We start from the raw sequence: 15,249 nt of genomic DNA, 5'->3' as shown, positions 1-15,249 counted from the left end.
CTTAAGTTTCTTCAGCCTCTCGCATATATACTTGTCATATGCGTGTGAATGATGCATCACCTTCACGCGTCGGCAGCTGCTTTGTGCGGCTTGCCATTGACACCTGGAGGCGAGAGTGGCTTGACCTTCTGATACAACTACTCAAAGTCTTTGTTTGTGAGTTAAATCATTGTTCAATCAAAAATTTCCTACTTGCCTTTCTTAACGATGTATATAGCCTTTTGTATTCCGCTGTAACTTAACTGCTGGGCTTTGTATTTTTTATGTACTGGTGTATTTTAAGGTGTGCAGGGTGAGGGGTGACAGCGGAACCTTACACGTCAGGCAGGAACTTCAGTGACAGATGGGTTGTGTTCAAGGATAATATCAGAACACACTTTAATGATGCTACTGTAAGTAATCATCACCACAACTACCACTATTATTATACTCTACGACAAGTGAGAATGTTGCAATAGTCTTTATATATCTCTTGTCCGGCACTTCTGCTTATTCCTCGTCACACATTTCCGGCTCTTGCTGTTCGTAGCTGTTCATTATTCTTTTTTTTTTCTGGTGCTGGGATTTTTTTATTTGCCATTAATACTGTTAGAGAGTATTTATTACTTTTTTTATATCAAATGCAGTATTAATAACTGATGCCAGGCCTCTAAATTCCCAGCTGAAGTCACTGTAATTCATCATCACCTCCAGCTCTCATCATAACGGTGGTGTAAGACAATTAACCGCATCGTCGCAGTCATAAGTTTTACCTTCAGTGTCCATCATCACCGGCACCACCACCTGACCGTGTCCTCTGGTGATCGCTCCTGACACGCGGGACGGGACGAGTGGAGGTTACCTGCGGTTGATGTGGTTTGACACTCTGCTGATCCCTCACCTCAGTCTCATCTCACCTCTGGCTCAGTTCTGTCATGTCTTGCTGGTATTATTTTTCTCATCCCTTTTACTTATTTCCTTTGTGGGTCAGTTCTCTCGGCTGTGGTTCTGTCCTTCTATCCTTGGTTTAATCTTGTTATCTGTAATTCAGTCATCCCATCTCTGGTCTGGTTCTGCCCTCTCTGTTGGGTCTGGGTCCCCCGCTCCACCCTTAGTCGCATTTTTACCCTATTTCGCGACATCAATTGAATTATATGGAGTGTTTGGGAACAACATTAAAAAAAATGAAATCATAAGCTTTCGATAAAGTTAAACATGGAGACGTTCAGCGAGCCTTTGGCCGCCATCATGAAGGACAGAAAGCAACACTGGCGACCGCCACAATGGTGGTGTCAAGTGTCCCGCAGGGCAGCGTTCCTGGTCCCGTCCTCTTCCACCTTCTCATGATCTGATCAACGACATTTCAGTGGGTATTTGTCAGGGGGAACGTGGGTGGTGTAATTTACTGGTGACTCACAGGTAAGCAAAGCCAGCCATGATTAGTATGGTATCAATATCCTGCCAGAAGACTGAAATATTATCTATAGCTGAGCCAATTAGTAGGAACTTGTTGTTTAGCGAAGACAAGTTCGAGACACAGTGGTACAGTGTAAAGAACATCAAGTTTATAGCTAAGAGACCTGAACGTGTTCACGGCCACTGTTCTCTCTAGTACAGCCCTGTTCTCCTTCCTTATGTTCGTATGATGTGTTGATATTTCGAACTTTCATATCCATCACACGTGACAGTTCTTTTGACTCATTACCAGAGTGTGGATGAAGCATTTTCCCCACCCACAGTCAAGGTTGTCAATACTACCTGATAGGAATTCCCCTCATGTATCGAAAATGTTTTTGTAAGAGGAACCTCTCCTTCCCTCACTCCTTGGAAACGATGTCAGAGAAGTCAAAGTTACGTGACTCCTGGAGAGACACCACAGAGTGATCAATGTTACCTGTAGATATGTTCCCGAGAACCAGTATCACAGAGGGAATAAAGTTATATGTGGCAGGCAACCTTCCCTGGCTCTTGAGACCCAGTACTAAAGATGGGTCAGTGTTACCTGGCAGTATCTTTCCTAGATCCTGAGCCACTACCGCGGGAGGGTCAAGGTTACCCAGAGGTATCTTCCCTCTCTCCTGAGATACCAGCTCGGCAGGAATGTCAAGGATACTTGAAGGAGTCATGCCTGCGCTCTTGAGAACCAGTCCTGGAGGAGAGGGCAAGGTGTCAGTGTACTCTGTTGATGACCTGGAAAACCACCTCCATGATCATATGTTCTTTGATCTTCATGCCTCGTGGACTTATTACCTGAAGGTGAAAGTTATTTTTGGAAGTATAGAGTTTATCCTCTTCCTATTCCTGAGAGGGGGGAGGGGGGCAGTAATTTTATGTCACTTCGGGAAAATAATGTTGTGTAGTTGAATTTAACGTTGTAAAAATAATTAAGGCGACAGTTTGTAGAGTGTAGATGTTTCATGCCATCTGAGCTAACATCACCTTTCCAGATATAGAAGATTACTGATGATCATGTAAGTTAAAGCATCTAGCAGGGTGAAGAGTGACAGAGACGACACACTGCCTAATACGGTCGAGGAACTTGACGTAAGACAAGTTGGTGAACCTGAGCATTGGGGCAGCAGGAGGGTGCAGGCTTGGCCGTCACAACCACCCATGTTTACTCCAGCTGTCTGTTGACGTAACGGTGACCAACAATCCCGCTCACTTCTCGCCCGCCACATCTACACCAGATTCAACTCAACTGTCACATTAAACATCTGGTATTGGGTAAAAGTTGTTATTATTATCTGGAGTTTAAGTAAAATAACGACCGTCTTAATTTCGGAACATATCCAGTTATGATGGACTCTTTGTTTTGCTCAGAAGAGGAGGTATCTGGGTGTGATGTGAACCTCCGTGTGGTGATCAAGATTATGTACTTTACTCCCGCCCTTGAGCACCGCCTTCAACTACACCGCTAAGTGTCAATGTGCCACTGGTGTATCCATAAATGTATTCATCACTAAAGATATGTATTAAAAATAAATTAATCGACACTGTATTGGTATTTTCGTAATTATCGTTTCATTATTATAGATTTGATCACAAGTATTGATAGTGAGGGTAATAAATAGTGACCATTGAGACGTAAATAATGAATTCATAATAAATTCAGTGTTAATTTACGAGACGGGGAAGCCTGAGTGGTATGGAATGGCGTGGTTTGTGAAATGACGCGTGGCAGATGTTCTTGATTACTGCTAAACTTACTGGGTAGTTGAGGTAGTTATCAGTGCGTGAAGAAAATATTGTGTAAATTTGCTTTCATATTAACCCAGAAGTGTAAAGTGCTGCCGCCGCTGCTGATATGATATACTGTTTGGGACATCCATCAAGTTGGTTTAATTATATTGGTTTGTATTTAGCTCAAAATGGTCAGGTATCTGTCATTATCACAGGTAGTAGATATAGTTACTCCACAATTCTTAAAATATGACTTTTTTAACAATATATACAACCCAAGTAAGTAAAATGTTGTCGTTCTGTTTTGTTTTTCTCACAAATATTATATAATGTGAGTGAGGACTAGTGGGTATTGTGAGGTAGAACTCTCACTTAAGGAATGTGAGGGAGATGTTTGGGTGTTCTGGTGAGAGAGAGTTGAGAATCTTATTTAGCCTTCTACGACAACCTTTTCCCTTTCGTTGCTTCTTTTATTTTCTCCTGAATATTTCCACGATTATTAAATTTATTTCCCAGACTAAGATATTCTCCTTCCTTGTTTCCTCATTCATCATTTTTATTGGTGTTCTGGTGTTTTTTGGTCTTTTTTAAACAGATATATATTTTGTGTGGATATTCAGTTTATTTTCTTGCGGTCTTGTTTTTCACCTTTTAATATATTGTACTTCATAAATATAACTTTTCATCGTTACTTCTTTTTCTCCTCTGCAATTGCTCACACAACACTCATTAGCGGTGTTATAAATATTAATTCTCATATGGTATAAATATCCCAGGGAATAGAAGCACTTAAATACAAAATACTACAGACAGTACTCCTAATTTTGCCCAGTAATTCTAATATGCTAATATGGTTCACACAATTTTACCTGTTGCTTGCTGTTCCCCCCTCTCCCCCTTCCACCTGTTCACCTTTCCACATCATCTCTGTTTACTTGTGAGTCTAACGGGGTGATTGACCAATACTTACCTTTTGACTCATGACCTGAAGGACTTTGCATGATCAATGTTTTCGTAACTGATTATTGAGAAGATAAATAACATCTTTGGTAGTAATCTGGGTTTGTGTTTCACTGGATGGGCGGTGAAGTGGATTAAACACCGCCTGACTAAACAGATACCTTCAAGCATTCCTCAGGCCAGTGAATAATCAAGCAGGAGGTATATTAACAGTGGGAGAGTCTTAAGCACCGCCTGAGTGAACTGTATACCTTCAGCTCGCCTCATACAAGTGCTGTGTTGTTTTAGATGTTTAGTTACATAAACGTGTTGCCGCTTTCCGCTAATGAATTCATGACAAAGGGAGCAATATTGTTACGTTATCTCCACTATATTAAGGGAAAGAGGACGCAGTATGACCGGGTACTTATGATTCACGCCGGAGGAGCTTACTTGAGTATTAACTCTGATAAACAATCTCGCCTTAGGAAATCTGAACCATAACTTGGTATATACAGTATATATACCGGTATATAAAACAGGTGGGAAATACCGTTGTCGTACTCAAGGCCAGTATTTGTAACGGGTGATATGGCATTGATAAAGAGGTGATCGGCCGCGTAGGTGTCGTTGGGGTAGGTGGTGGCCTACCAGTCTGGGTCTGGCTATGGTGACGATTACTGGTAACCACTGCAGGAATTATATATTTAAGTAAGATAATAAATTTTAGAATGTAACTAAGGTTGAAAAATATATCTGACACTTGGCAATTCATTAATGTATTATTACATTTATATTTGACATGTAATTTTGAACTTACATATGGTGATTACTAGCAGGCGTGTGATCGAGGCTTCAGTGATGTGAGCATAGTGAAGACACTAGTTGTTTGGTGCCTCGCTTGGGAAGCAGCTGGTAAAGAGGAGTTGACAGCAGACAGTTGGTAATTTAAGGACAGGCGGTACACGAGGAGCGGCCATGTGGGGAGGTGTACCGGGGGACAGTGACATGTCCACGTCGCCACCTCTCATGCCCTCCCTCCTGGGTATGTCTCCACCGAGATCTCCATCCTTTCTTAGCAGCTCTCCAACGAATTCCTCATTCATGCAAGGCACGCCCCCAGCGTCCATTCTTGGCACATCCCCGGCATCCAAGGCGTCGTATCTGAGCACCGTCAGATATTTCCGTATGGCCATAGAGGTGAGTAACTCCTTCAGGTGATACACACGTGCTGCGTTTACCATTATCGTGAAGCCTGGCTCAGACGGCGCTAAGTGTCCGTGTCGTCAGTGATGCGTCAGTCTGAGTGTACCTGACGGGGTATAGTCGGGTTAGTAAGTTTTAAATATAATACTTGACGAGATTGACCCGGCCCCAGCAGCAACCTTTCATACCTCGTGAACCATACAAATAATGCAGGAAGAATGCATTTTGCGTCATTTCAGGTTCCCATTGCTCTTGACTTCTTCATAAAATAAAGACAACTAACCTACCATACATATCCTAAAATTCTACAGTTTTTCCTATTTTATTTTTCTTAAATAAAATGCAATTTCTTTAAGCGAAAAGAACAATTCCTGCACTCTAACCATGACGCTCTTGGCAAGGTCGTATTTGGCTGTCTTCCTCCTCCCGTTTCGCACGTCAAAACTGGTTAACCCAAATACAACACTCTTCCTGTATTTTGGGTATGTTTCCCGCGGTAAGAAAACTTTACCATCTCGTCAAACATTACCTTTTAAATGCGTATCTTCCATAGAGCGCTTGTATTTAACCCTACGCTAGAGAAAACCAAGGGGCTATTGTGTTTACCTATCGTACCTTCACAATGATTAGCGTTCAGTAAATTCGAGCTTTTCACATACTGTTTACACCCAATCTTCACCGAACTTCAGGAGTGGGTTACAGTAGGTTAGGTTGAAATTATGTTTTTCCGATGGTTTTGATGAGTTTTGACCGATTCTGACCTTCATTTCTATCGCAAATTACTGCTTCCAAATAGGTGGATGACCGAAACGATAATTTTACCATTCTGAGAAATATATAGTACATGCTGTTTATGCCCAGGTTTTCTGAAGTTTATAAGAGGTAAGTGTAGGTTTAACATCTAATAAGAAAACGAATTAGGTTAATAGCGTGCAAAGAAAACGTAAATCAACCGGGCGTATGTATGGTTTAACTAAGAAATTTACTCGGTGAAAGCATGTTATGGTTTACAGGATATAGTTGTGTTTATGTCTTCTGAAGTGTGAGTGATTGTTTGTCTCTGAGAATCTGACGACGACATGTTATACTGAGAACTGGTAGAGTCAGTGTATGGTTGAAGACGTGTTGAGGTGTTGTGTTGGTGGGTCAGGGAGTGATAGAGAGGAAGGGAGTTAAGAGAGTGTAACTGAGTAAGGGAGAATGTGTGAAAGTGAGATAGTGAGGTGAGAGTGAGGTAGTACATAAGGTGGAGTGAGACTGATTGGAATAATGAGAGCCAGATTGAAGTGTGTGTGTGTGTGAATTACGCAGTTTATACCAGAAATGACATAAGTGGTGTACTCACAGTCATTAGGCTGCGGAAAGCACACTCTTTAACTTCAGGCAACTTATTAATACCGTCTAGCTTTACTGTTTTGTTAATATTTGTTTTGTATGTCTTGGATTGGATTATGGTCACATATGCTCGGCTCATCATCATCCACGCTGCTACAAGTCTCATAGCAGCGTGGATGGTCAGCCGAGCATGACGTTACAGGAATGTTGCGAGACTAATCAAACAATTTGTGTATTTTCACCTGGGGGTGCTGGCCGACACCTGGCGCGCGGCGTGGAGTCACACTGTATCACCACCTACTGTGTACACTTCTTTATGCCTCCTGTACTCAACAATGGCATTATGTATTTAATATAAGAATTTCTGTATTAAATTATTTGCCCGAACTGATGAGTAAGTATCGGTGAAACTTAATTCGTGGAGAAACCAAACGTTTTTTTTTTTTTTAAGTTCTGTGCAGAGCTGGCGAGGGGGAATTCTGGACCTTGGCGATCAACTTGATATTACAGGACAAGCTACCTAACATGAGGCTGAGGGAGGGAGAAAAATAATAGGCTAATACCAACAGTAAAATGGACATATACCTTGACCAGCAGAGCACTCGGTGTCTTCCTGTAGTGACCACCTGAAAACCAGAGACAAAATAAAGACTCATCATTGTCTTTTATCTGTGGCATTGTGGCTAACGTGTACCGCACTGTATATTTCCCTTGTTAATATAATAATAATAATTACCGTTGTAGCTGAGCGGTACAAGTTTTTATCAGGGCGTCTTGTTGTGTTTCTGGTATGCCGTTTTTGGAATGGAAGGTCGAGAGTTGTGGTCGTATGAATAATGTTCCTTTGTGCTGGTGTGTTATTCAGGGAGGGAAGTCGCCTCGGTGTATTGTATATTCAAGTTATTAAAAATTTCTTAATGTTGAGGATTTTTGTGGTTTATATAGATTTAAGTTAACCGTATCGACTTTTTTTTATAATGCTTAAGGTTTAATTTAAAATGTTTGTTTCAAATTAGTATGTTGTAGAGATAGTTGGATACACACAGGCGAGGCCCCACAAGCGCTTCACTTATATCAAAGATGTTGAAACACTTCTCTATACACTTTACAGCGTCACCGGTAAGTATATCTAGTACACCTCTTATATTTACTGTACTTACGGTATATACAGTATATACATCTTTGTTATGATTTATTTCACGTCCTAGAATATGCTCCTTCGTGACCTATAAAATCGTCGTGTTTACTCCCACAGATTTTCTTCTTCTGCCGTAACATTAAAGACTACCTCGTGTATACCTCAGCCCTCACGCACTACAGTAAGACGCCTCCTTTTTTTTTTACCCCCCAAAACTGGTTCATTTAACTGTCTCCTCCGATTCTGACTTTTTCCCTCTTGTTTCTGGTCAAGAGCTGCACCGTCCTCGCTCATATCAGGTGGTGGTTGACTGTCCTCTTTCTGTTACATGTTGCCGGTGGTGTGTTAAGTAGATGCTGGAGAGAGTGGAGGGCGGGGCAGGGCAGGGCAGCAAAAAGTAAGTAAGTTGTGTGCCGATGCAGGACGTTCCCTTATGACATTTAGAGATGGGTGTGGAAGGTCGCACGTATACTCCAGGGTGGCAACAGAGAGTATGTTGTCTGAGAATCCCACACCATGATGTTGTGATGAACTGTCTATCAGGTTTGGAGTTCTCTGACGACCGGTTGCTGCCACCCTCCAAAAAGTACTGCAGGGCCTCTCAAAATTGCACCATCAGTAGCCCGGTTGGGTATCAGGTTCTCCGTTATAGCCTATACTACATTTAACTACTTCTTGTGCTCCACTGTGTATGCAAGAGACCATATTGATTTGCACCATTCCATTCCATCCATCCATCCATCCATCCATCCACCTACCCCTCCCTTATTCCGTCCAAACGAAGTAAAACAATATTTCGCAGACCGTATCCAAAGTTGACCAACAATATATTGCAGGCTTCACTAGATTCATCCTTAAATGCGAGACTGACCGACCTTGTATTTTAGCTTAACTGAACCAAAGGGCCAGGAGTTGTGTAAATAGTTCCATTAGAAGAAGTTGTATTGTAAATAAGAGTTATTCTAGACAAAGTTTTCGTAGATGTAGTTGTAGAGTTGCTGTGTGATATGGTGGTGCAAGACGGCGTGAAGGCAGTACCCCTACAGCAGCTATCGGTGTATACCAGCTGGTGATGACGCACCTACTGATTTTAACACCTGCTGCGGTGCTGGCGTTCTTATCGTGTTTGTTGACATGCCGGTTGATATCGCTTTTAATGATAATCACCGTTGGTGTGACTATAACGAAATGATATTGTGCCGACTACAGAGAACTGTGGAAGGTCGCTTAATAGTTACTGATTATCCCCTTCATTGGAGATATCCTGAAGGGGGTTGTGGTCCTGCTGTAGCCAGTGTTGAGGGTTGCCTGCTGGGGCTCTGACATAGTAACAAACCGGTAGGAACGGATCTCTCTGTAACACCACACTTGTATAGGGAGTTTGACACACGGACGTTATCTAAGTCATAGGATACGACGCTAAGACGTTAAGTAGCGAACCGACCAAATATGCTCCAACGAACTAAACATGCTCTAGCGACCAAACATGCTCCAGCGAACTGTAGGTCATGTAACACCCAGGATATGTTGTGTTGAGGGAAGGTTATTTCGTTGCTTTAACTGTTAACTCCAGTAGATAATGAGCTTTGACTTCTTGCTCACTGAAGTCTCCTTACTGGTAAACGAAGACTCAAAACACCAACAAGTTATCACTAATCCACCTAACGCTCTTCTGGATGACCAAGTACTGGTTTGATCCTCCTAGAAATTATTTATCGAACAATAAAAGTAAAATGAAACAAAGGAAACATTGAAAGATAAAGAAACGTGAACAAAAGTGAGTGTAAACGTTACAAGTGAAAGGCTGAAATGAAATCTGTTACACAATTATTAACCTTTCACAAATATACAGTAGAAATACATCCATGATTATTAGTCCTGTTTATGTTTTTAAAATTCGACTTTATTTGTTTGGTGTAGCTGTGTCAAGTTGTTGATTTGTCAGTTTGTAATAGTAGGCCAGGGTCCTCATAGGTAATACTCACGTAATGTTACGATCATCAGTCAATAATGTTACTCGGTCAAGCGTGAGTTGAAAGTGTGGAGTTTTTTATTGACGCTGCGGTTCATTTCAGGTGATAAAATTTAATAGGTTATAATAATAGGAACTGTATTGTGAATATGACAATTTTAAGCTTATTAATTAAGTACCACCTAGTCTTACCTTCCTTTGTAACTGTGACAATTCATGGCAGATCGTTGTTGGTGTTATATTGACAAATTCTGGGTGAGTTTATCGTTTCTGAGTTTAACCCCCTGAGGCGGTACAGCTGGTGAGTGCCCACAAAGGCTCCTGCAGGTCAACATATTCATCTGACAGTGAGACACGATCTTATCATTACTCCTGTCATTCACGGTTTACTGTGAGTAAGAGACACCTGTCATGGGGCTTTATAGTGATACTGAAAATTGCAGATGAAAGAAAAATGATAGGAAATTTATTTTCTGTTGGCTTTCACGACTCACGTGTAATGTTGAAACTTGGAGAAAAATATTATGTTTTGAAAAGTTCCTGAAGTGATAAATTGGTGTATTGATAATGATAATTATTATGAAATATTGTTAGAATAAAAAACTATGATATTAATCTGTGAAAAACCCCAGCTGCCCAATTACACACACACACACACACACACACACACACACACACACAAAAGAATGTCTGGTGCTTTGAGGTATTTCCAGGACTGCGTTAGCTTCAGACACCTCGGACAGCTCGAGCACTTCACCGTGTGTGTCCGGCGGTGATGGTGGTGGTGCTTGCAGGAGGGGACAGGTCACCAACCCCAGCGTCGTGATACACCAACACAACACTATATGCGTGTTGTTCACCCTAAAGAATGTTATTTAGCTTTGTATGGTTAATTTGTATGGTGATGATGGAAGTACAGACAGGGAACCAACAAACAGTCTTGGCGAATCAGTTGCAGAGTCAAGACATGAAACACACACATACACACACACACACACACACACAGGGAAGTGAGAGGAAGGGAGGGAGGGGGGGGAGTAGCGGCATGTGTTGATCCGCTCAGAGTCTGTGTTGTGTTCGGAGTAAACAGAGGTGGACCATTAGAAACCTCATCAGCAAACAGGGGGAACGGAACCCACTCGTTATTGTTGATCACTAGTCACGACCCCAGCACGAGCTCCTCCAACACGTGCTGTAGTGAAGGTATTGCTCGAGGCCAGATACACGTTGGTTTTTCATCTCTATACGTAAATATTGTTCCGTAACTGTTTGCTGAATTGCTACGTATAGATTTTCAGGTAACGTTACTTATGATGGTTATATCGGCAGGATGTTTCTCTGGATAGGCATAATTTAATACTCCTTTGCACCAGGCGGGTCTGTTTTGGTACTGGGAAGTGGCTGAGTTAACTTATGTTGGTCATCCATTCAAACATAAACTAAGTCAATCTTTTCTAGGTGTCGTGTATAGTATGAATGTACAGGTGCAAGGTAACACACACACACACACACACACACACACACACACACACACACACCCACCCCTCTCCCTCCACATACTACACACACGCACGTGCCTCCCCCTTCACATATACAGGCGCACGCTCCTCCCCTCCTTCCACACAACACGCGCGTGCACACCCCACCCAGAACGAATCCATACACTACTTGCTGCATCCATTCGTCCGCCCGTTCAGTTACCCCCAGACAGTGGCTTTTAAACTCCTCACAGGTATCAGGAATTAGGGTCTTATGTACCCTATCATAAGGCGGTATTTGGTTTAATTTGTTTAGGATAAGTTTGGTTACGTGGATTACAATTGCTTAGATTATTGCCAGATTTAATGTGGTTATTATCAGGGAAAATTTAAGTATTATTTGAGTTTCGTAATTCGTTTCAGGTCTTTAATATGAAATTTTTCGTCATGGGAGGTGGTGTTAAGGATGGCCTGATACTGACCTCCCCTACTTACTGATATAACACTTATCTTGCGCTGATTTACATGTACTTCCTGACTGATAAATTACTTGGAATATATTATGATAGGGTTTATTGGTGTTTTATGTCGGTACACTTGCACTACGTGTGGCCAGTTTATCTAAGCTTATATCAGTGTTTTTACAGTCCGTATTATGTTCATCTGTTCATTACTTAATAATTCTTCTTGGTAGCTGTATTTGTGTTCATTATATGTCTTTGTTTAAGTTATGGTGCAACCTTTTATTTTTTCTGTGCATCTACAGTAATATATATTTTATCGTTCTTTATTGCTGTACATAAGTTCTGTATGTTATTCACACGTGTTGTGATAAATATAATTGGTTCTAGTGAGGATCGTGTCGGCATGAACGAGGTGGGGTCAGTCATCTAATTCTGCACTTGTCTATACATAGTTGTGTTTGGCCGGACATGCCACGCAAGGTGAGCGGTACTCTCCCTCCCCGGAATTTCATTTCTTCCACAGGAGGTTCTTTCTGAATACTGTGCCGTGAATGTCCAATACCAAGTTTCAACCTTAATACGACATATTAAGTTTTAGGGAAATGCATCAGAGAATTATTTAACGTATTGAAGAATCACAATATTGTAGGTTTGGATTTACTTTTTTATTTTAACCGATTGACCAAGGGGTATTAATGGAGCTTTGTTGGTACTTAGTAGAGAGGCGTTCATTAGTGGTGTTACTGCTGAGGGTTTTAAATAGTGGATGGGTAACACCCACAGGATGTTTGGAGAGGATATAAGCACTGGGTCATTGTTTACTAACGTGTTCCCATAACCCAACGGGGCCTAACACAACTGAGTTACTACTAGCAGACCCACGACAAGTTCCTTCACACACACACACACACACACACACTACAAAAGAAAATAAATATTAATCCGATGTCAAGTTAAGTTTATATAAAAAAAATATTAACACCTAAGAACTATTTACATATTGACTTATAGTGTTCATAGACTTGGATGAGTTGGACTTGATACAGACTCGTTGGCTTGCGTGTGCTGGAGTGTAGATATACTTTCTGGGGAGAGCTTGAATGTAAACAGTGATGTAGGGGGAGGAAGAATCATTTAAATTAATATAACTCTTGGTAGAACTTAATCAATTTTTTGTTTTAATTATATCTTTTGTTTACAGGTGAGTGTCTCGTTGTCATCCTCCTCCTCCTCCGTCACCTCCCTGGCCTACTGGAGGAGTTTCTGGAGTGATTGTGAGTACTGTATGATTGTGGGACCATAATTCTCTTAGTGTTGTACGGAGTATTGTCAGAGTACAGACCTTCCGCTACATCACCGCCTGCAACACTGAGTAAGTCATTTACCATCAGTTATAAGAATTCAGAACTATTTATATTTGACTGTATTATTTATATAGATGTTATGTATCATTGTAGCAGTGGTTTAGTACTTGCTCTACGGTATAATGAGTGTTAGAGTGTAGTCATTATCTATCGTTAACAGTGTAGCCAAGTATACAGACCTGTGAGGGGGGTGATGGTGCCACACAGGAAGGCACAGGATACCCCCCCCCCTCCCCCCTTTACCACCAGAAGTCGAGCTAGTTATAACCTCACTGCTCGGGCGACACCACCAGTACGTCTCCGCTCTCCCTCCTAACAACCAGTCAGTCAGTCATGAACTGCCTCGTCGACCTCGGTTTATTACTAACGTGAAATTACCGAAAATATCTCTTGGTTCAGTGTTCGGCAGTGTATTTAACTCAGGTGCGAGATTTATTTGTGTTCGTGATAAAGACAACGAGAGAGTGTAGGTGACTTAAAATTTGTTGCTCTTTCTCCGAACTTGGAAGAAATGAGTCAAGTAATTCAGTGTGGGCGGTGCTGAGTCACTGTGTTGCACCACCCATCTGTACTGTTCATCCCCGTTCCTCTATATTGATAACATTTTATAATTTGGTACCAATTTGGCTTAAAATGTAATAAACAACAACTGGATGTGTGTTGTATGCTGGCGGGGTGAACCTGAGGTATAGTCACGGAGACTCCTGTGACGTAGGCTGTTATCGTAAGCCGGTGACGGAAACTTACAAAGGAAACTGATTACATAGGATGGTGACAGAGACCTTGGTGAGATGCTAAGCCGATTGAAGAAAGTGGGGGTGAGGGATGACGGTGATACTGAAGGAGAAGCAGCAGCAGTATCAGAGTCGAGGGTGAGCGCTGTGGCGGGTCACCTACAGACCCTGATCCAGGCGGTGTCGCAGCAGTACTCCAGGTGGAGCATCCACTCTAGCGGCGACCACTCTGACGATGAGAACGAACTCAGCAAGGTTGGTACATTCTTACACATGTTAAAGTGAGTGACAGGTCGCAGAACGTGGGATGTTAATTCACGTTTCTGCCATGTAGGAGAGAGAGAGAACGGGGTATTATGAACGGCCCAAAGACACAGTACTCCCGTGCATCTCCTCCAGTGGTGGACTAGTGTAGCTACAGGCCTGTGATCTTTGAGCTATATTTAAACTAGACTCCCTTATAGCATCATAGCTTAGAAAATTAACTTTACATGTGCAGTGAGAGGTAGAAATATGCCTTACATTAAAGAGTTCTATATTGTTAGTTGGTAGAAAGACTGTGGGGGGTTGGGGTGGAGGGGTTGATAGTTAGGATGTGTGAGGAATGAAGGAAGTCAAAATTAGGACAAGTTTAAAGGACCTCGTTGAGTGTAGTAGGAAAAGGTAGGATGGAGCTTGTACCTACTGACCACGACACTAACAGTAGGAAAAATAGAATGAACAAGGGTCTGTATCACCTTCTCTGTGGCTGTTACCTGACCCCATGACCCTCCTGTGAACTTAAGGATGTCACATGACCTCTTCTCCTAGACCGGTGACCTTTTACGTGACACAGTTGACCGAGGGATTACAGTATTAATACCTCTTTGTTGTTGACAGTCGAGCAGGTTCTTCATTATATTCAACACTTAATGATATATTTTGTTGTTGTTACCCGTCCTCTGTGCAGTAACTAAAATGAACCTTGATTATTATTGTATTCTGTGTAACTGCAATTTATAAAGAGAGACTGTGATCTATTTGAGAGTGATGGTGTTGAAGCTTGTTAGGGTATTGTTACCTCGGTGTGACCTAAGCAGCACTAGGGGCGTGGCACATTCTACTAGACCTGCATTTGTTTTCATTTTTGGTGCTGTACATTGCCATTGAAACACTGTCTTGGAGGTTTTCACAGAGAAGAGTTTTTTCCTAAGGGAGGGGGGTGGTGAAGCGGGTGACCGGATAAAACCCCAACGGACAAAACCCCAGTCTCATATATAAAATAAAACACTTTTATGTTTAGGTTAGGTTAGTGTTGATAAATGACAACCCCGTTGGGGTTTTGTCATGGAACCGGTGAAGCGTCATGAAATCAGTATGGTGGCTTCCGCGGCTTCCTGATAAAGAGTTTGTGACTAATCATTTGTGTTTCCTCTCTGTCCTTACCCTTTCCTGTCGCCTTGCACAATTTGCACCCT

At 41.9% G+C, this 15,249-nt stretch overlaps 1 protein-coding gene across 5 annotated transcripts in view; it reads left to right on the top strand.

The window, feature by feature from the left end:
- The window catches only part of LOC121865397 (nostrin-like), a 94,237-nt gene that overhangs the window by 7,191 nt on the left and 71,797 nt on the right, over window positions 1-15,249 (top strand). For 3 of the 5 annotated variants that reach the window (XM_042364747.1, XM_042364751.1, XM_042364746.1), the window contains exon 1: window positions 5,065-5,301. The exons of 1 other annotated variant lie outside the window; for it this stretch is intronic. In XM_042364747.1, the coding sequence (XP_042220681.1) occupies window positions 5,080-5,301 (222 nt within the window). In that variant the 5' untranslated portion in view covers window positions 5,065-5,079. Of the gene's footprint in view, window positions 1-5,064; window positions 5,302-13,353; window positions 14,048-15,249 lie in introns of those variants that run through there. One more of the 5 variants, XM_042364748.1, reaches the window with a different exon arrangement.

The sequence above is a fragment of the Homarus americanus genome, unplaced genomic scaffold, assembly GCF_018991925.1.
Source record: "Homarus americanus isolate GMGI-L3 unplaced genomic scaffold, GMGI_Hamer_2.0 scaffold25483, whole genome shotgun sequence".
In the NCBI taxonomy this organism is placed as follows: domain Eukaryota; kingdom Metazoa; phylum Arthropoda; class Malacostraca; order Decapoda; family Nephropidae; genus Homarus; species Homarus americanus.
This window is presented reverse-complemented; position numbering and strand designations above follow the sequence as displayed.